Below are 17177 nucleotides of genomic sequence, written 5' to 3' on the forward strand. Positions count from 1 at the left end.
CTTGAGCTGAAAGAGCCTTTGAGCTCTTTTGAGCTACTAAAAACTTGATACAGACTGCAAATTATTTTTTCTCTTGTCATAGAGGCAGCATGCATGGGGCAGTTGTTAAGGGTTTTGCATAATTTATAACTCAGTGAGCCATATCTACCCTGGAACTTGTGTACTTTCCCTTCTTTTCGTTTGAGTGTTGCATTTTCTCTGTCATGTATTGTTTGTATGTAATTGATTTTACTGAGTTATCTAAATTTAAGAATATTGATTCTGCCTTTTAATAAGTATCAGATTTGAATGGAATTGAACAATATATAAGGAAAACTTAGATCAGTGATTTTATTGAGATGTGCTCACATATGTATTTGTTAAACTTTGAAGGGAGTCAGTTTCCCCTATACCGTCAATGTTAATTTGCACAGGTTCATGTACCTTTTTCTGAAAATCTATTAAGGATACGATTATGAAATTTTTTCTGTGCCTTAAATAGACTCTTTTCTCTATATTGAAGTAAACTTTTACAGAAAGAAAGCTTAGTTAAAAAAAAAAATCTAATGTGTAAGTAACTGTTTTTTTTTTTCTTTTTTTTCAGAAAATGCTATTTTGCAACCCGAAATCAGCTCTATAAAAAAATATTTTTCGAATGTGAGAAAAAATTTACTTTAGTATATTCAATTAGATGTATGGAATAGGTGGTTCAAATTTCAAAGCCTAACACTATTTAGTTTCTGAGAAAAAGGAACATTTAGTTTCAAAAATACCATTTCAAGATATTGCAATTTAAAGGGGAAAATCATACCTCATCAAAATAAGTTTACATTTTTTCAAAGCTTATTTTAACTTACTTCTAGTATGAGCATGATCAGGAAGTTTATATCATTAAAAAGGTATTGAATTAAAATTTCAAAATATATAAAAATCAAAAAATGGAATTTTTGAAAGTATTTAGGGAGTATTGGAGAAAAAAAGGTTCATAAATTGAATGTTTAAAAAAAAAAAAAAAAAAAAAAAAAACCAACCCTGGGATGATGAGCTTGTAGAAAATCAGATGGCTCATTTAATATTTTTAATGAGATAAAAATTTCAAAGTAGAAAAGTGGACCAATGTTCCGGGCTTCAAATATATATTGTGTATCTCAGAATATCCAATAAATTTGCATCCTTGTCAGTCGTGCAGGTTTACTGAGACTTATAAGCATTGGTATACAATGAAAATTTTTTGATTATATATGTTTAACTAGCTATTCTTAAGTATATTTATTATTATTTTTTCCTATATGAAGCTAAATTAATTTATCTTTTCAGATTTGCCCTCATTTGCCATGGCCTTGGATGTTTTATTCATTTGGAAGCTTGGGAATAATTTGGGTCCTTCTGTGGATTGCATGTTTTGTAGAAATTCAAAATGCTAAAGATGAAGAAATAGCTCTTGTTATGCCTAAGGTAATGATATTGATCTTATACTGATGAAAGGCCAGCTGATATCGCATCTTTTCTAGCTCTTTTGCATTGTGGAAGACCAGATCTAGAAGGAAGGTTCAACTCCAAATTAGGATCAATATTCATTTTGATTTCTAAATCTTGTGAATTGCAAGAAAAACGTGATGATAATAAAGAGCTACATATTGAAATAGAAAAAAAAATATTTAGAGAACAGATTTTATATTATTCTGATCTGGATTTTTTTAAAAAACTACAGTCATACTTCCATATATCGAACTTCCACATGCTGAAATTTTCTATTTATCGAACTTTTAGTAAATTTCCATGTTCATTATATTGAAAAACTATGATTGTCACTAGGAACCCAACAACTCAGTCAGTTGAGGTTAAGGCGTGCACAAACCAATGGAAAAACTTATGAGTTTTACATCAAACAAGCAAGTCCTTTTCAATTTTATGTTGCAACTCATTTTGTAAAACCAATTTATATCTATTCCTTTTTTTTTCTGATAGCTGTTCTTCATTACTAAATTTGCTAGCGTCAGTGAAAATCTAAACATTTCCATGCCATCAAAACATGAAATGCTCGAGGTGATTCAAACATTAAGTCCCGAACTTAAGTTATCAAAAAATGTTTCTGTTGATGTTTTTAGTGGATTCAATGAATGTTCCATTGCCAATTTGTCCAGGAGCAGGGCTGAAGACTGGTATGCTGTATGCCTAACTCACGGCCATTGTTGTTTGTACATATACAGTCCATGACATTTAAAATTTCAGGTAATAAAAATGAGAGAATAGTTGTTCAGCAAGTAACAGCATCTGCTGGAGTTCCAAATTTCTTTAAATGCAAAACTAGCCATTCCGAAATTTTTTTCTTTGAAACTAAATAAAGAAAACCTTTGGGACATAGGTTAATGTTCATAGATTGACTAAAAATTTTGCAAGAATTATTTATTTGTATGATTTAACAAATTGCGGGCATTAAATTTTTGATTTAACACAATTTGGTGGCATTAAATATCGACAACTTCAAAAATAAGGACCACCATAATAATGTCCTTTCTCAAAAGCCAAAACTAGGATCTAAACCCAGAATCAATTCCATTTTTAAAAGGGGGCGATAGGTATAGGATTTGCACATTTCCAATATTTTTGGGTTTCCACCTCTATTTTGATAAAATCACAGCAGACTTAACATGTGCGCAAATTCACGGGAAGTTTTGGCAAAGGAAAACAGACAGTATATATATATATATATATATATATATATATATATATATATATATATATATATATATATATATATATACTTAAATAAAATATATAAGCAGAATACCATGTTTTAAAACAAATGTAAGAATAATAATGATGAAAGAAAGGAAAAACAAAAGCAGCAATTAATCGGAAAAGGTTGAAAGGTTGAACCCAAAGCTCATCAGCCATGGAGGATTCTATAAATATAGTCAAAAGACCAAAAAATTAAACTACAAACTAAAAAGAGTAATGTTGTAAGATTCTGGGATGTTGTGCCATGGTTTGAGTGTTGTACAACACTCAGGCCATGACACAACAGCCCAGAATCTTACAACATTATTGACACTGACCGTGAAAGCCTTCATTCTAAAAAGAAAATGTTTAAGTACCAGTATATGCATTACAAAATAACATTAGGCAAAAGCACCACATGCTAAACTATGAACAATAAACAAGCAATTCAACCTGAAATTAAAAGCAGGGGGCTTCGCCTTGACTAATTAGGAAAATGAAGTTCCAATAATCAGCCTTCCACAGTGTGGAAGGCAATGTTCTTGAAAACTTTTACCCTGACTTTTTCGATGGAGAAAATGAGTTCTTGCTTATTTTGATATTAAACACCATTTTTTTATTTTTTGGGTGCCAGACTGCCTCACAAAGTTTCCATCAAATGTAGATTGAGCCTTCTGTCTGGCCAGTACAGTAATTTAATGAAATAAGGATCAAGCAATGATTTTAAGGTCAGAGAAGATGTGGTCAGGCATTATCCAGCTGTAACAAATTGTTTAAATTCATAAATAACGATGTTTTTGATTAAAAAAATATTGCTCATTAATATCAATATAACTCTCTCTGCCCTGCACAAAAAATATTATAGCTTTTGTCCATTGCAAAGCTTCCTTACACCATTACTGAGCCGCCTCCTAATGTATGCTTGCTTTTTTTCCCTCAGCTAGATCATACCAGATGTAGAAAACCCATCTAGTGCTTCCTAGTTAAACTTTTTCTCATCACAACATTATCCCACTTTTTACCCATAACAATGCAGTTTTGGCATTGTTCAACCCTTGGGGTCTTATGAACTTTTTTAGGAGTCTGTCGTGACATTAGTTTCACATCATAAAACTTCTTCTCTTTTTGTTAAATATGTTGAACAGTTCAAGAACTGCATTGTAACTTGAATTCCCATCTAATATCTCTTGATGTTTGGTTTTTTGGAGCAAACTGATCTTACTATCATGTGTTTCATCTGTACAGAAACATATTTCTTGCCTGTTCATCTTTGTGGTCCCATTTTACCAGGATTTTTGAGAAAGCTCTAAGTGACCAATCTCTTTTTATTCAGATTTGTTGCATTTGACTTACAGTAAGTTGTAAGGTTTTTCAAGCAACCACTTTGCTTCTTTCAAATCGAACCACTTTGCTCAAATCACCACTTTGCTTCTCTCGTTTAGTGCCTAAGGTCCTGACTGAAAATAGAATGTGACATCCCCAATCGCTTACTAAGCATTTATATCATTATGCTGTGCAGTGTGTAAAACAAAAAACAAGTAAATTTTGCTTTATAGAACACACAAATCTAATTGTCCATATACAGAGATATATAAATTCAAACTTCATTCTATGAATACAAAATTCCTATGTATATCCAAAAAAAGTAATAAAAATGTTTCTTTTATCCTTAGTTTCCAGTCATAAAACTTGCATAACTTTCTGACCAAATGCAACCAAGATTTGGAGATTTTTCTTTTGTCCTTATAATTTTCACTACCACTAAACGGTCATGTACAAAAGCAGTTTCAAAATTTTTATTTTAATCCAAGTTTTTGTTGAATCAGTGTCTGTTCTAAGAGAATTAAACGAGCTTTATTTTCTCATGTAGTTAACATACCGTATTTTTGCGACTAATTACCCTCAAATAGTCTGTTTAAAAAGATTATTTGGATGCATTTTATATGTAGCGTTGCATTTTATAATAAATATTTTTTTAAAACCAAACAGCAAAGTTATTTTAAACATTCAGAGGAGGAGTTACAAAATTACTTAAAAAGACATCAAAATGTTGAGTTACCTTACCATGCAAACCAGTAAATAGTTACATAATTTTTGTTGAATGACAAAGTTATTATGAAAATGTTGCAATTAAAATGATTTTAAATAGTGCTCTTTAAATAATTTATTTAAAGTAATTGATCTAGAATCAAATACCATGAGGAAGGAAAATTAATGGTGCCATTTTGAGGAAAAACCTGTTGTTCTTTCTTTTTTTTTCTTTTTTTTCTTTCTTTTCTTTTTTTTTTTTTATTAAAGCTAATGGCACATTTTTAGTTTAAACATGCAAAAGAACTCTCATTTAGTTTTTTTCACAATGAATGCCTTGTAGTTTTATCCTTTTTCAGCTGTTTCTTTGATTTGTGCTTGGTTGACGGGTCACATGTCATTCTTGATGTTGTTGTTTTGCTATAATTGTGCTGCAATCTTTTAGCATTTGCTTTTGGTTAATGTTATTTATTTTTCTCATTTACGCCCAACAAATGATATTAAACAAAAATAATATCCAAATCTATTTTTAATTTAAATACTTTTTTTTTTTTTCTTTTTTTGAATCAATCAGTGCATAAAGTTCAATATTACTGCAACATCCACAAATGATACATGTATGCAGATCGTAGATTATAAACCATTGTTGAGACTGTAATGCTATTTATTATAGACTTAAAGATGCATTAGTTAACTGTCAGGTTGGAGGGAAAAAACAGTATTACTGTTTTTTTTTTAAAATTTGTGGTCAAAATTTGGGGAACCAAAGTTTGACTCATAGTTTCACAAAATAAGAATCAATTTTTTCTAGAAAAATCTATTTGCACATCAAATACAAGTATACTTAATCCCAGATTTTTTATTTTGTGTTGAGAACTTTTTTTATACTGTGGAATTGTTTCCCAAATATATCTTTACCTTCGATGCTAACAGGCGTTTTTTTTTTACAGGTGACAAATAACAATGTTCGGTGGATAGAATTCGTAAACCGATGGTCTCTATGGGCAATATATATTGCTCATTTTTCAATGAATTGGACCAATTACATCATAATGCAATGGTTGCCAACATATTTATCACGTAACCTTGGGGCTAACACAGAAGACATTAGTATTACTGCTGTGCCTTATTTAATAAATTCATTATGTGGTGTAGGTTAGTCTTTTTGTCATTATTTTAAAAAGAAGTTCTAATGTTTGCTTCTGTTTATTCATTTAAAAGTTGTGTATAACTTTGATTTAGTTTGTTCAGCAAAAAGCAACATTTAAGTTGGAACTTTTTAAATTCTTGAATGACATTTTTGATTCTTTTAAAAAATCATTTTTTTTACTAAATTTTGATATTTATTTCCCTTTTACTCTTTTTAGTGTCTGGCCATTTAGCTGATTCCTTGATATCAAGAAAATGGACAATTTTATCTGTCAGAAGATTAATGACTAGCATTGGCTTAATCGGACCTGGCTTGTTTCTTTTGCTTTTTACAAGAGTGAATAACTTATTAGCTGCTGTTATGTATGTATCAAATTTAAACATAGAGTAAAAAATTTCAAAACGCACGCGCACACATGCACCTACTCACAAGCAAAATTTAAAAAAAGAGAGAAAAAATGTTTTTTTTTTTCCAGAAATTAAAACTTTTTTTTGTTTTGCTTTTTTAGTTATGCACAAGGAACAAATGGTTAAAAATCTTAACTACCTTATACAAACCAGAATCAAGATGGTTAAATACTTTGTGTTGTTACACACTACACACATGTCCTGTGATGTTTAAGTAATGATGTTGGGTTTTTACAGGGTATCCAGGCTCCTGGAAAGTTGGGGAAAGTCATAGGTTTTGACTATGATCAAAAATGGCCATGGAAAATCATGATTTTTAGCAAAAATGCTCGAAAATTATGGAAACTGACAACTGGTTATGGATTTTGAGTTCAAGAACATGCGTATTTATCAAACTGTATAGATTAGGTGCAAAATTTACGCATCTCAGCCATTTCGTACACTTTTATGCATCAGTCCCGAGTTTCACACAGTTCCAAATCCGCTGCTATAATACTCGCTCGTTTTTCTTTACTATGTGATTCATCCATTTGGACATTAATAATTATTTGTTTAGCATTATTTTTAAACCTTTTTTGTTAATTGTGTACTTGAGGACTTGTGGACTTCTAAATGTGCTGCTTTCATTTGACTTGAAACTTTTAAGTCATTTCCATCTTTGTTGATTCAAGATACTCATAAAAAGTATTATTAATTTTCAGCAGTGTCTAAAGTTAATGAAAATTTTAGAAAATAAAATTGTTCTAAAGAATTAATTAAGGATGATTAGAACATCTATAAAATACATAAAGCAGGGAATTTTCAAGGGTAAAATTTCTGAAAAGTCCAAAAATATTGCAAAAACCAAATTCAGGGATTTTTTAAATATTTGAAGCCTTTCTTGAAATATTTTCAAAAATTTTAGATTTATAAATATATGTCCTTGTCTGCAAAATAATTAAGTTAAGCTTCTACCATAGAGCCACATCACTAGTCATTGTTCTTTAGTTATAAAAGTATAGCTGAACTAGTAACTTTTCACTTAAATTTGAATTTTCAAAAACATATGTCCAAAGCATAGATCACAAGGTTGAATGTAATTTTCACAAAACACTATTTTAGATTGTGAGAAATTGATGTTTTTTTCTGGAAAAATTGCATCCCAGGAGTCATGGAAAGTTACGAGCAGCAGTTATGGAAAGTCATGGATTTCAAAACTGGAATGTAGCAGATACCGTGTTTTTACTTCCTGAGCATCAGATGCTTTTTCCAAATGCTATAGAATGGTCATTCTGTATATACTCATTTGTTTTTGTTCAGTACAAAAAAAAACTTGTCAGGTATGTTTTTTTGAGACGGTACGAAAAAAAAAAGTATTAGTTGCTGTCTCATTAGCATCTACTTTTGAATTTAAGGTATAAAAAGTATGTAAAAAGTTTTGGGTTAATTTGGGAAAATTACTGTACAAAAGATTTATTTGCTTTGGCTGTTTTTTTGTCTGAAATAAATGAATTTGGATTGAATTAATTTTCAGGAAGATATCCTTTTAAGGTATTTAAGGAACCGAAAGTTTTTCCTTTATGAAAGATTTGTTTGAATGAATGAAATGAAAGAAAGGGTGGTTCAACAGAACCAAGCACTGCGACCAGAGGTCTATTGTACTAGTCCCCAAACAGAAGTCTTAAAACAGATCAGCAGCTGGAGTAAAATTCAGCAAACATCTAATAGGAATATCATGAATCTCCCACGGTTCAAGCAAACAATGACCGAGGTGTTTAATCCTATAGGAAGAAAACACTTTGCAATCACACAGGGTGTGAGTAATAGTTTCCTCATTAAAGAGGTAACCTCCGCAAATTGGATCAAGGTGTCAAAACCAGTAAGAAGACCAAAAGCTTTCTCAATACTATTTTTGTTAAGAAGCCAGTATTTTTGGCATATGATCCCCAGAGAGAATCAGGTCCTTTTTCCTTTATGAAAGATTTGTTTAGATTCAAATGGAGAGATTTAATGGCTTTACTGCTTTAAATGTTTGCATTAAATATAAAAATCACTGTATTTCAAAATGTCAACTTAATTTTAGATTTGTAAAGTGTCCATCTTTATTCTAAATTGTATATGCATACAGTTTACAAAAAAAAAAAAAAAAAAAAAAAAAAAAGTAAAAAGATGAAAGAAATTTACTGTAATATTTTTCTTACTAAGTTTTTAGGAAGTAAAATTGTTACAAAATAATTGAGAACTCACCTAAAAAGTAAATAACTTATGTTATATGCATGAAATATTTTTTAATATCAAGTTTCTGATTATTTTTACAAAACATCTGATACTGTGCATGCGCACAAAATAATTTTTATTCCTAGTTGATATTTTTGATTTACTTATTCTCTCATTACCTCATCTCAAATATTTAGAAAAAAAAAATATCTGAGGCAGGAAGATGAGCACGTAATTTATCTAAAGCAAATTGTGTGATTTCACTTGTCAATGAGACAAAATGGAGCGAGACAAAACTAGAAATTTATTTTGAAATAAGTTCATAGTTTAACTCGCATAGATTAAAAATTTGATTTGACGTGACTCTTTAAACCATTAATGCCAGTTGGTACAAAAATATACCAACCGGGATTTTTTTTAAATTCTTCATTACAGGGTGATATCAGCCCAACAACTATGCATTTTACATAACAAATAATCACAGAAAGGGTAAAAAATATAATTACTGCATCTTTGTTAAAAATGGGCGTTTAAGTAGTGTAAATTAAAACTTGAATAAATGATAAATGCCACAGTATTCCTCTTCCGTCAGAAAGTAAAATGCAAGTTCTGCATCTATTTTAGAAATTTCAAAAAAGTTTTAAAATTGCAGTATAATTGTAACAATGTATTTGATTCAAATATACTTTTGAAAGGTTGTTTTTATATTCATTTCGTGTTGTAAATTCACTTTTACTTTCAATGGTGGAAAATTGTACCAACCGGCGAATATGTAGTCTCAGTCTTGCTTCTGGCAAATGAAGTGTTTGACCTAAAATGCGTACAAATAAGTGATATATTTTAAAATATTTTATGTATTTTAATATTTTTGGCAATTTGGTTTATATTCAGAGTAAAAAATTCAAGACAACGATAGCTTTTTCTATTTTTTATGAAGTCCGCTCCCCTCTTGAACCTTTCAACAGAGCTGCAAGTATTTAGAAATCTCAGAATATGTCATTGTAAATGAGTTGATAGTCCTTTATTATGGACATTATGGACACAAAAAGTTGATAAGAGGAAATTCTATGTGATTTGGATATAAGCTGTGGGTTTTATTCCTATTATAGGGACTTTTATTTCATGCAGAACCATATTGCGGAACCTAAACGCATTGGTTTAGGCTGATGTTTCACTTGAATTTTTTCAAAAATACTAAGTACCAGAGGAAACTCATGCCACCATGGGCAATTTTTTACTTTTATTCCTGTGCTAAAAGAGCTTCGTAATGCTAATTGGGTATGCTTTCAGCTTTTGCATTGAAAGAGAATATACTTCTCAAAATACTTAGGGGTAAATAATGTAAGTCTAATTCATGTCTAAGTGTTTCATTGGGGAAAGTTATTGTGTACATGATTCATCAAAATCTTAAGAAAAATGTGAGTAAAGCTGTTAAGTTTGCATCAATTATGACTCTTATGCTCTAAAAACCAGCCTTAGCAAAATTTTGTACTTTTGTTCTCTTTTTCTTTTCTTTCATTTTTTGCTGCCGCTAAAAATCCTGCGGCTTTTAGTAGTCATTTTTTTGCCACAACCCCTCTTTTCAGTCCCAATCGCTGTCTCTGGATGGGACATATGTGTCTAATGGTCCATTAGAGATGCAAAACTGTAACTAATTACATTTTCCCGATATTTGGTCAATTTATTATTCAACTCAGAAAGACTTGAATAATTAATGACATTATTTGCATTTAATCTTCACTTAACTAATCTTCAATAAGAAAATAAGGGTGTTAGTATGACTAATGGTTTCAATTGATGTATTTCTTTTACAATGTTTTATTTTTGAAAAAACCATAGCTTTTGTTTTGCTAGCATTAAGATTCTGATAGCTCAATATCGTGGAAAGAACTCAGCAGAATTTAGGGTGCATACAGACTGGGAAACTACTAGGAGGAGGGGGGGAGTCCATGTCCAAGGTACTTAGAAGTTCTTGGATTTTCTAAATAGTCCTTGGAATTATTTACAAATGTAAACTAATGCAACTTTGATGTTTGCAACTTTACATTTTCATTACAAAATGCAAGAAAAACTGTTCGGTCTCTATACAGTCTCGCAGAAAAAAATCAAGTAATTTGTTTTAGTATTTTATTTATTTACTTCATTTTTATTTTTAGCTCTAGGCATTATTTATTGGGATATCAGTCAGTACTGAAATGGCTTGTTTTATTTGTTTTAAAAGGGTTTTTTTCAAATGAAGTCATGGTGAGGTAGATGGCACCATCTCAACGCTCAAATCCCCGAACCCGGCTCCCTTACCTTCCTTTTGTGTCTATTCTGTTAATGGGGTTTAGGTAAATAGACTTTAGGTAAATAGAATTGATTTCTGATGAATAATGTGCAAATCTAATGCCCAAATGAGTGATTAGTTAAGTGCTTAAATACGCATGTTTACGATCAAAATGTATGGTTTTATGTTTGTAAAACCTGTTTTTGCGATCGTGTAAAGAACTTGTTTCGCGATTACTGTTTTCGCCAATTGTTGCTTTTATTCTGAGTCAATATAAATAAATTTAATTTTAAAATTTCCTGTAGCCTTATTACATTTGTTATTTTAATAGGAAGTTCGTCTCGAGACAAGCTTACTCCCCCCCCCCCATATATTAGCATAAATTTTCTAGCAGTAGCTGTATCTCTCTGTCAGTTGTCCCAAGCGTCAAATAAATTCAAATGTAGCTTTTGAAGAGATAGAATATAGTTATCTTGTTTCAGTAGATTTGGCTTAGTTAAGTTGCTTGTATCTGCCTCTCCCAATGTTAGCGGCAGACTCCTGCTTTTTAGACGATTCTCCTGCTTTCCGGCTTCAGTTAATTTTCCTCAATTTTTTATTATTCTGTATAATTTTCAGATTTTAAACATTTTATATGAATTGTAATTAAAATGTATTATTTTTTTTAGCTGAAGATTGATATTTGAGTAATATTTTCAGGGTTTGCAAAAACCCGGTAAAAAGAAAAAAATACACAATGCAGAAATGCAGAAATTCAAAATCAGAAATTTAAAAATGCAGAAATTTAACTTCAAAAAAGCTTTTATTGCCTAAAATAGTGTAGATTATACTCTCCGTTGGGAGTGCGGGCAGAAATTTCCTGCACAACCACATCATCTTTAGTTCTTTGTTGAGTTCTGTGCTATTTATTATTAATTTTAAGCGCAGCTGCACAAAGTTTTCTAATAGCATACTTCAAATTTTATTATAAGTTTATAAGCGATCAGAAGTTAATTTATAATACACCAAACATCTAAAAATGCATCATTTGTAACAAACTATGATTGTATCAAATAAATAGGGCGAAAACTGTATTTTAACGTGTTGCTAAAATGTATCACAAATTTTGAAAAAGCAAGATCAGAACATTATTAATTGATTCATTTAATTTTCCAGCACAAAGGTATTAATTTGTTATTTGTTATTAAGCAAGAAGTTGTCAAAACTTCTACACATATCTGGCAAAGGAAGGAATTATACCACACACCTCAAATTTTTTATGGGAATTTAGTGACCAATGGCACCTTTTCCATGCTACCCTACATCAAAAATATAAAAATGCCAATTATACAATTTCGCTAAAAGCATCAAAAAACATAATTTGATCAAAACTTTAGCCCAATTGCAGCAGAAAAAGAAATCTTCCAAAAAAATTCAACTTTTTTATTTGCATTTTGCTCTTCCAGTGGCACCTTTTCCGCAGTACCCATCAATGAAATACAAAAAAAGTATTTTTTGGCGCTGTAACTTTTCGGAGGCTCTCATTCTTTTTTCACTTCCTTAGAGTTTTTTGATGATGTCTATACGAACCCTGAGAATTACTTTCAGCAGTCTGCGACACAGATTTAAAAACCTTAAAATAGTCTGCAAGATGAATGAGCTATTCGATTGATCATAAAATCTAAATCAGCACCAAGAAATGCTTATAAATAAAAAACTAAAGTTAAAAACCATAAGAACATACTACCATTAGATATCCCACAATATAAATGCAAATCTTCACTCATTGAAATGTGGGACTCTTTTTCTTAAAAAAAATTGAAGTGTTTTTTTCTTTCCAACTAAGAGATAGTCTGCAGACTTTCTCAAGAATCTGCACCGTTGTGCCGTTTCTGCTCCAGGGGGAAAGAATATAGTTGGGTCATTCCATGATAAATCCACAAATGAGCCGTACCATCTCTAATTTTGATGAAATTTGTAAGTAATAAGAACTTACAAATTCTGTAACCCAAAACTATTTTTATTTCCTTGAAAAATTTTTGTTCTTTAGATATAGCCATTTCTTTGCTGTGCACTGCCGTGTGCAGGTAAAGGGCAGTAAATGCAAATTTTTCATTTTTTTTCATTTTTGTCATCTACTGTACGTTAGCTTTATTGTACAAGCTCAGTTATTTGGTTTCTGCTGAAAAAAAAGCGCGAAAAAACGACTAATTTCAACATTTTCCCATTGTTAGTCTTGATTCCACCACATATTTCTTCAAATATCTCGAAAACTCATTTCTGCAGATACTGCCGTTTACCTGCACACAGCAGTGCAGATGAGTAAAATTTGACATTTCTGACCCTTCTTCAAAGAGCTTTAGTAAATTTATTTAAAGTAGTAGGAAGATCAAACATAGCTTATTGTAAAGGTGAAAGAATTTACTTTTATTTTTGCATAAAAAAACAATTTAAATTAAGCCTGAGTAGAATTTTTCTTTAGTCAAATTGTGGTTCAACAATTGTCATTCTTTTTATTTTAAGCGTAAAAACATTGATTAAAGACTTTCAGTAGGAGGCTAGTTTTTTTCCTGTTGCAGTATGGTATGTGTACTAGAAGCACAGGAAAAAATTAAAATTGTGCGTTTTCACTCCCCAAAAAAGGTCTATGGGAAAAGTGATAAAATCAAAAAAAAAAATGCTTAGGTAAGAGTCTGTTATGTTCCTCTTTAAAACGTTGAGCAGAATAATACAATAATAACATTTGCACCAGGGGTGGATCTAGAAATTTTTGTAAGGGAGGGGGGGGGTCAAATATCAGTGCCCCCTCCCCCAATGAGATCAAATCCTTTTCAGACCATCCCCTCCCTCCTGTCCCCTAAATTTTTCAATGGATCAACCTGCGGCGTGGATCATATTCCCTCAAACTTTCATCAACAGTCATATTTCTTTAGGCAAACAAGCTGCACATGTTACCACAAGCTTCGAATATCTCGTTCATTTTAAAAGCTAAGTATTATAAACTAATTAAATATAAGTGCTTATTTCTGCAGAATTCAAAACTTTTTTTTCATGTTATTTTTTGCATTATGAAAGAATAGTTTAAAACATTATGCTATTTTTCAAAAAATAATGTTGAAGAAATGCTTTAAACTGAAAATACTTGTTTATTTCAGTAACATTCCACTATACTAAATCTCTCATTCATTTGCTAATTAAATTAAAAAACGTTCAATAATTAAAAAAAAAATTATAAAAAAAACCTTCAGTTTTGTGACTTAAAACATAAAAAGCCATGATAAATGTTTGAATATTTTGTGAAATTATTTTTTTTAAGAACTAATTTTAATTTTATCATATAAATTGAATCATCTATTCTCTGAACTTAACTCAAATTGAGTTTCATATAATTTTAAATGAGAAAGGTTTTGTTTATTTCAGTTATGTTTCAATATCAATGGGGTTATGTGCGAGTAATTCTGCTGGACATTTAAGTAATCATGCAGATCTTGCTCCAAATCATGCAGGAGTTACTTTTGCTGTGTCAAATACATTTGTAAGTAACGTTTCTTAAAAACAATGAATACCATAATCTAGTGTGTTATTCCTATTTAATCGAATTATATATTTTTCTTTCTAATTTTGTCATAGGCAACTATCCCTGGCATTTTGTGTGGACCTTTAACTGCAGCTCTAGTAACTCAATCCCATGGGCGTTGGTTTCCAGTGTTTGTTTTAGCTGCTTGTGTTAATTTTGTTGGAGCAATTATATATTCCAGCCAAAGTTCTGCTAGCCAGGCATTATGAAAATATAAATAGAAAAATTAAAGTCATGGTTTCAAAAATCATTCATAAGTACACACTTTTAAAATATATATTTTTACTTAAAATTCAAATGAAACTCCAGTAGATGTTATAAATATTTATGAAATCCGAATGTCCTTTTTATCAATGCAAGGTATATTGTTTCATCATTTTTGTACATGTTATATTTTAATCAAATGTCTTTGTACCGTTTTTATGTTCTGTACAGAAAATATTTTAATGATAATGTTGAAAATTTAGAGCAATTATGTATATATTTATTTTGCTGTTGTTTTATAAATTAATCATATGCTTTTAAATCTATTACATTTGTTTATTTGACTTTTTTTAAAGGATTTTCAGACCAATAGTAATGATTTTTCTTGCAGCTAAAAAACATTTATAACAAGTTTAACATAAATGTATTTTTTTCATTATTTCATCCTTAAATGTCTGTTATTTTCTCTGTCCTCTATTTCATGAAATAATTTTAAGACATTTTCATTTTTAAGATCGAATTTCCAAAATATAATTATTTTTGTGTTCTCAACTTCCTGTATTTTTCTACAGCAGCTTAAATATTTGAATATTAAGTCGATTATTTCTTTGTTCAAAACTAAAGAAGTCCTTTTTTTTTTTTTTGTCTAAAGATTTACCTGAGTCTTTTTATACTTTGATTTCAAATAATTTGAAATTCATCATTATCTAATCCTATTTTCAAAAATTGCTGAAAATGTTTAAATGTGTCAATTTTTAGAGTGATGCTAACATAGAGTGCCTTTGATGCATTTACTTTTTTTTTTTAATTAATGCCTTCTTTATGAAATTAAAAGGTATAAAATGGGTTTGCCAGGGATGATTCTGTTCAGAAATATTAGAAAAACAAAACAATTATCTGGCTGTCTGTTTGAAAATTTGCAAATCTCATTAATTTCAAACTTTTATAAGAAAGGGAGAAAATGGATAAAAAAAGAGAAATTTATTCTGATACAGTTCATTTTAACTGACACATATGTAGGGATTGCTGTACTGAACTGTGCTATTTTCAGTTTTTGTGAAATCAGTATTTGCTTTTGTAAAACACTAGTACTTTTGGTATTAGCTGCAAAAAAGAAGTATTTTTTACTCGAAAAAAAAAAAAGTTTTTCTTTAACATGCTCCATATCTGCTGTTATTTTCAATGCATTTTTTTCCATCGACCATACAGTACCAAATCAAAATTTTGATGCCAAAACTTCACTTCAAAACAACAAATTAATGAGATATGAATGAATAAAAGTATCTGGAGAATATAAAAATATTTTTTTATCAATAAGATAGTGTGATGCATTAAATTTCTGTGCATTATTTTTAAAATGTTTATATTTCTTTTACTACCTTGTCCATTTACTTTCACTAGTTAGGCTGTCCCACTTGCCTCTTGAAAAGTTAATTTCAAGTCAGTGGCAGGTCCAGACTATAGGCTTGGGATGGGAACTTTTCTAAGAATTGATTATCTGAGGGTGGTATTTGAAATGCCAGTAAACATCATTAAAACGTGCTTCGCTCATCCAGATTAAAATTGTTGACATTAAAGAAAGATTATCTCTACATAAATAACAATTTTAAACTATGATAGCAAGAAATTAACTATGAGTACGTCAAATACTCCCTGTTTAGTTTATTATTTGCACAGCACCCTATACCGATTTCACAATAAATTACGATAATTCAACAAAGAGAGGGTCCTTGAGAAATTTTCAAAACTCCCATCAAAAATCACAATTTTAGTCTTAATGTAGGTGGAAGAGAGAGGACTAATAGTTTCTCTGGAATATTTTTCAAAATTGAAGTCAATTTTAGACTATCTCTGGTGAACTTATGGAGTCGGAGGGGGTCCCTGCTGGAAACTGAAGTTTCAAAAATGCATGGAAATCAATTTTAGGTTATCTTTAGGAAGGAAGACTTTGGGAGCTCCCCCACGGAAAGTTCTTAAAAGAATAAACAAGTAGCTTTTTGGTAAGGTTATGCAAGTATGGAATGTTTGAGGCTGCCTTTGTTGATGTTAAGGAAAGGAGGGAATTGGTATTGTCTCTCTTTCCCTGGAAAGTTTTTAAAATTGCAGTTTACATAGGAAGATATCTTAAAGTCACTAAATGTGAAGTAAGTACCTCTCCTCAGGAAAGTCTTCTAAATTGACATCCTAAAAATGTGCCTTTAGGTTTTATGTGGTAATAATAGGAGAAAGAGAGGGCAGAGATTTTGTTTCCTATCAAAATTGTTTTCAAAACTATATGAAGTTGATTCTTGTCTGCTTTTTGGAAGGAAAGGTTCAGGGGCTCTCCTCCATAAATCTTTCAAAACTGAAGTTTTTACAATGTACTTTTAGGCCATCTCTTGAGACTGAAAGACCTGGACATTTAGCAATCTCCCTCAAAGGTTTTCCAAACTGAAATCTTACATTCGCAATTTCGTGGTATCTTTAGTAATAAAGTTTGAAACAGCGTGAAAGTTCAGGAATCTTCACTGGTTAGTTTTCTAACTTGAAGTTCAATAAATGAATTGCGGACTATCTTTGATGATTTTAGAAATTTCAGGAATCAGAAGCTGCCTTCACGCACTTTTTGACATAAAAGTTTTAAAAATGCAACATGAGAGAATGGAGTCGATGCTCGTTATAACGACC

The 17177-nt window shown here is 30.5% G+C and overlaps 1 protein-coding gene across 1 annotated transcript in view; it reads left to right on the plus strand.

Moving 5' to 3' along the window:
- The window catches only part of LOC129218506 (uncharacterized), a 40359-nt gene extending 25844 nt beyond the window's left edge, over positions 1-14515 (plus strand). Inside the window, exons 4-8 of the mRNA XM_054852794.1 lie at positions 1297-1434; positions 5679-5883; positions 6096-6240; positions 14150-14264; positions 14360-14515. Coding sequence (XP_054708769.1) covers positions 1297-1434; positions 5679-5883; positions 6096-6240; positions 14150-14264; positions 14360-14515 — 759 coding nt within the window. The remainder of the gene's footprint in view (positions 1-1296; positions 1435-5678; positions 5884-6095; positions 6241-14149; positions 14265-14359) is intronic.
- The last annotated feature ends 2662 nt before the right edge of the window (positions 14516-17177 follow it).

This window comes from Uloborus diversus, chromosome 3 (assembly GCF_026930045.1).
Source record: "Uloborus diversus isolate 005 chromosome 3, Udiv.v.3.1, whole genome shotgun sequence".
In the NCBI taxonomy this organism is placed as follows: domain Eukaryota; kingdom Metazoa; phylum Arthropoda; class Arachnida; order Araneae; family Uloboridae; genus Uloborus; species Uloborus diversus.